Source organism: Phalaenopsis equestris, unplaced genomic scaffold (genome assembly GCF_001263595.1).
Source record: "Phalaenopsis equestris unplaced genomic scaffold, ASM126359v1 Scaffold000511, whole genome shotgun sequence".
NCBI classification, from domain to species: Eukaryota; Viridiplantae; Streptophyta; class Magnoliopsida; order Asparagales; family Orchidaceae; genus Phalaenopsis; species Phalaenopsis equestris.
In genome coordinates, this window is record NW_018164951.1 from 2,574,659 (window position 1) to 2,578,509 (window position 3,851).

The following is a 3,851-nucleotide window of genomic DNA, read 5'->3' on the forward strand; positions in this document are numbered from 1 at the left end:
CCCCCCCCGGCCTCCACCCTCCCCCCCACCCCCACCACACCCCAGCCGTTACGAATCCCAAAAACGGCGGGACTGGAACACCTTCCTCCAATATCTCCGGAACCACAAACCGCCCCTCACTCTCTCCCGCTGCAACGGGGCCCACGTGATCGAGTTCCTCAAATACCTCGACCAGTTCGGGAAGACTAAAGTTCACGCTCCAGACTGCCCCCATTTCGGGCAGCCCAACCCGCCCGCCCCCTGCGCCTGCCCGCTCCGACAAGCTTGGGGATCCCTCGACGCCCTCATCGGCCGGTTACGGGCTGAAGAAAGCGGCGGGCGGCCCGATTCCAACCCGTTCGCCACTAGCGTCGTCAGAGTTTATCTCAGGGAAGTCAGAGAATCGCAGGCTAAAGCTAGAGGTATTCCTTACGAGAAGAAGAAGCGAAAACGGCATATAGGAACAGTTTCTTCCCCTCCTTCTTCCTCTTCAGCTTCGGCTTCTACTTCAAAGGCTCCGGAGAAGTCCGGCGAGGGTTCCGTTGGCGCCGGCGGCGGAGTAGTATAACTATCTTCTTCTTCTTCTTCTTCTTTTTTATTTTCTCTCTCTCTCTAGCTTTTTTTTTAATTTTTAATATTAATTTTCTTTTTTTGTTACAATTGAGTGGTAATTGAGAGGGATTTGGGGTTTTGAAGAAGAAAATCTTTTATTATTATTATTATTTTTTTGTTGCTGTTGAAATACGTAATTGTTTAGGAGTGCAGGGTTCTGTAATTATTCGAATTTTGGAGTGATTTAGAGCAAATAATGGGTTTAGTTTGGAGTATTTATATATATATATATATATATATATATATTCAAGATTGCATATATATATATATATATATATATTAAAAGGTTAGAATGTGTATTATAATTACGTCACTGGAAATAATTATGGGGATAAGAGTGAGGGATTTGCACGTCTTGTTTTGATTAGATGATGAAACATTAAAAATGATATTTATATTTATGTATTTTATATACAAAATACATGTCTTATATTACGTAATATTTGCTTTTTTTTTTTTTGCTTTGTGATTTGTTTTATGAATGGATTTAATTTCATTTTTTCTATGAAATAACTTATACGGTTACATGAGAGAAATCATTATAAAACAACTTATATATTTACATAAAAGTGCTAAATTTATAATTTACTTTCATGAAATTGCCCCCCACCTTAACGGAAAAAAATATTGCTTGCCGTTGTCTATCCGTATATGCAGATAGTCGTTGAGATTCTTGACAACATCACTCGCTCTGTAAATTTATGAGGAGTGATCCGATCAAATCTCAACGGCTATCCGCATATACGGACGTCATACACGTAATATTTTCTCGCCTTGATGATTTTATATGGTTCTCTCTAAACCTTTATTATTTTTTCTTCTTTGTTACAATTTGGTGGCAATTGAGATAGCTAATTAGGACTTATTTTATTTGTTGAAAAAAGAAAAGCAAATAAATGAAATGTGAAATAAATACAATATAAAAAAATGTATTGTATTTGCAACATCTTTGGAATTATATGAATCAATGTAAATGAATAAATAAATACTAGATTTTATATTTTATTGTTTGAATATGACGAATTCTAATTATAAAATAAATTTAAATTACATCATTGCATTTGTTTCTTTTAGTTACTGCCATAACAATTCTTGTTATTGCGCGGGGAGCATGCTTTAATGAATCATGGTTATTTATGTAAATATTTCAATGAAAAAGATGACCCGATTGCCAAGTTGTTTCTTGTTTCAGTTTATTCCCCTTTTATGTTAGTTATTTTAAAGCAGTTGCATTTACGTACATAAAAATTATTATAATTACAATTGCAAGATTTTGGATTCATTTGAGAAGATATTGCGATATAGTGAACGCTGATGCTTGCGTCTCCCTAATTTATTTGCAAGAACGGTAATTTTTCGCATTTTCATACAGCCATTGAAAAATATTCCGTCCGGAAGAAAATTCCGTTAGAAAGTCCACACTTGCGGTCGATGGTTAGTCGTCCAGACTTGTGGTGCCCGGACGGTAGGGGTGTAAACGGGAAAAAAAATTGTGTACGTAAGATGCATGCAGAGCTGCATACGTCAATAAACTACAAATATGTTACAGGGAGGGTATTGGGGAGTTAAATCTGTATTATATCCCATATAACATCTCTGTAACTTACAAATATATGAAAAAAGAAGCGCGGAACGTACTAAAAGTTATTTGCAAAAACCGTAATTTTTCATCGTTTTAGACCGAGGAGGACCATCTCTATACCTGAAAAAAAAAAAAAATCTATCCGGACGCCCGCATGTTCGAACGTCCAACCACCGACCGTTACGTCATCCACCGATGATGTGTATGACAACGTGACTGTCAGTGGTTGGCCGTCCGGACTTGCGGTATCTACTATCATTTCAAAAGAATTTCACAAGTTGCTTCAAATAAAACCTAAATTTATACTATATAGTTAAAAAAATAAAAAAAAAACTTCTATTTAGCCGATGATCTCAATGGAATTAGTACTAACTATTTAGTTTAAATGAAAAAATTTCAGAACAGATAAAATTATTTTGAAATTTTAAAATTGTAAATATGATATATTTAAATAAAATTCAGTCGAGTTCATTTGGCTTGATTTGAGTTTTAAACCGTCTTAAAGTGTTTTACAATCTCAATATTTTCGGATCAAAATTAAACTGGAGTCAAGGCTCTATTTTAACCATAACCGATCATGATATTATTAGAAAAATAAATTGACATATTTCATGACCCAAAAGTGAATCGGACAATGAAAAGGTCTTGAGGGCAAGCTTGTACTTTTATATTTGTTCTCCAATAATCTATATATATGAGGATATTTTATGTATAAGGAGACTCTGAGTCATTTTGGCTCTCTCCTTCTCCTGTAAATACTCTTTTAATATATGAAATGGGTCTTAGAGGGGAACACCCCCACTTTTACCTCAGCTTCTTTTTCATCTCTCTCTCTCTCTCTCTCTCTCTCTCTCTCTCTCTCTCAGTTCTCACGCTCTGTTCCTTGGGCATGATCTACTTGCTATATTCGAATTCAACAAATGGTGCAATGATTGTGGACATGCTATCAACAAGAAGATGAGTGACACCAAGGAAAACAAAAAATCACAAAAAATCCTAGTAGAGAGCACAAAAGAGAAAAACAATGCAACATTAAATCCATATCATTGAAATAACTCATGTGCATCTCTCATCGGATGACTCGCAGCCAAATTTAATCGGTTAAAAGTTTCCAGCCAATGCAAAATTCCAGCCAATCGGCTATTTCCACCGATCAAGTTTAAATCTTCCAAACCGGCTGAAATCCCAGTCGACGCCACAATTCCCGTTGCCCGATGGGGACAAAAGACGAAAGCTCTGCCAGTTGCTGAAAATCCCAGTAGGTTGCAGCAAATCCAGCCAGACAAAATTCACAACATCAGCCAGTCGGAACCTTTGACCGGGAGAAAACAATCTTGTCGATCGATAAAATCAGATAACCGAAAAATCAGCCAACGAAGGATGAGAGAAAATGTGATTTTTTCGCCATCGTCAGAGAGGTGGATGACTGCAAACTCTTCATGCTGACACCGGTAGACTTCTTCCCGCAGACGGATGGCGATCAAAACTCGTCCTTAGATGACCGAAAAATTCTAGCGATCAAAAATTTATGTCGACCAACAATTATAGACAGTCGAAAATCCATATGACTGGATATTGTTCAATTTGAAAATCACTGGCAGCTGATGCTCCCGGACGACTAAAAATCCATCTGGGGCAAATGTCACGGCTGATAAACCAAAATCCCATATGCTACACA

At 37.1% G+C, this 3,851-nt stretch overlaps 1 protein-coding gene across 1 annotated transcript; it reads left to right on the plus strand.

Moving 5' to 3' along the window:
* Positions 1–28: 28 nt before the first annotated feature.
* On the plus strand, positions 29–737 carry LOC110028419 (protein G1-like7; the record flags this gene model as incomplete). The annotated part of the gene is made up of 1 exon (XM_020730253.1): positions 29–737. A coding segment is annotated over one exon (519 nt), but the record flags the coding sequence as incomplete, so codon positions are not given.
* Between the last annotated feature and the right edge of the window lie 3,114 nt (positions 738–3,851).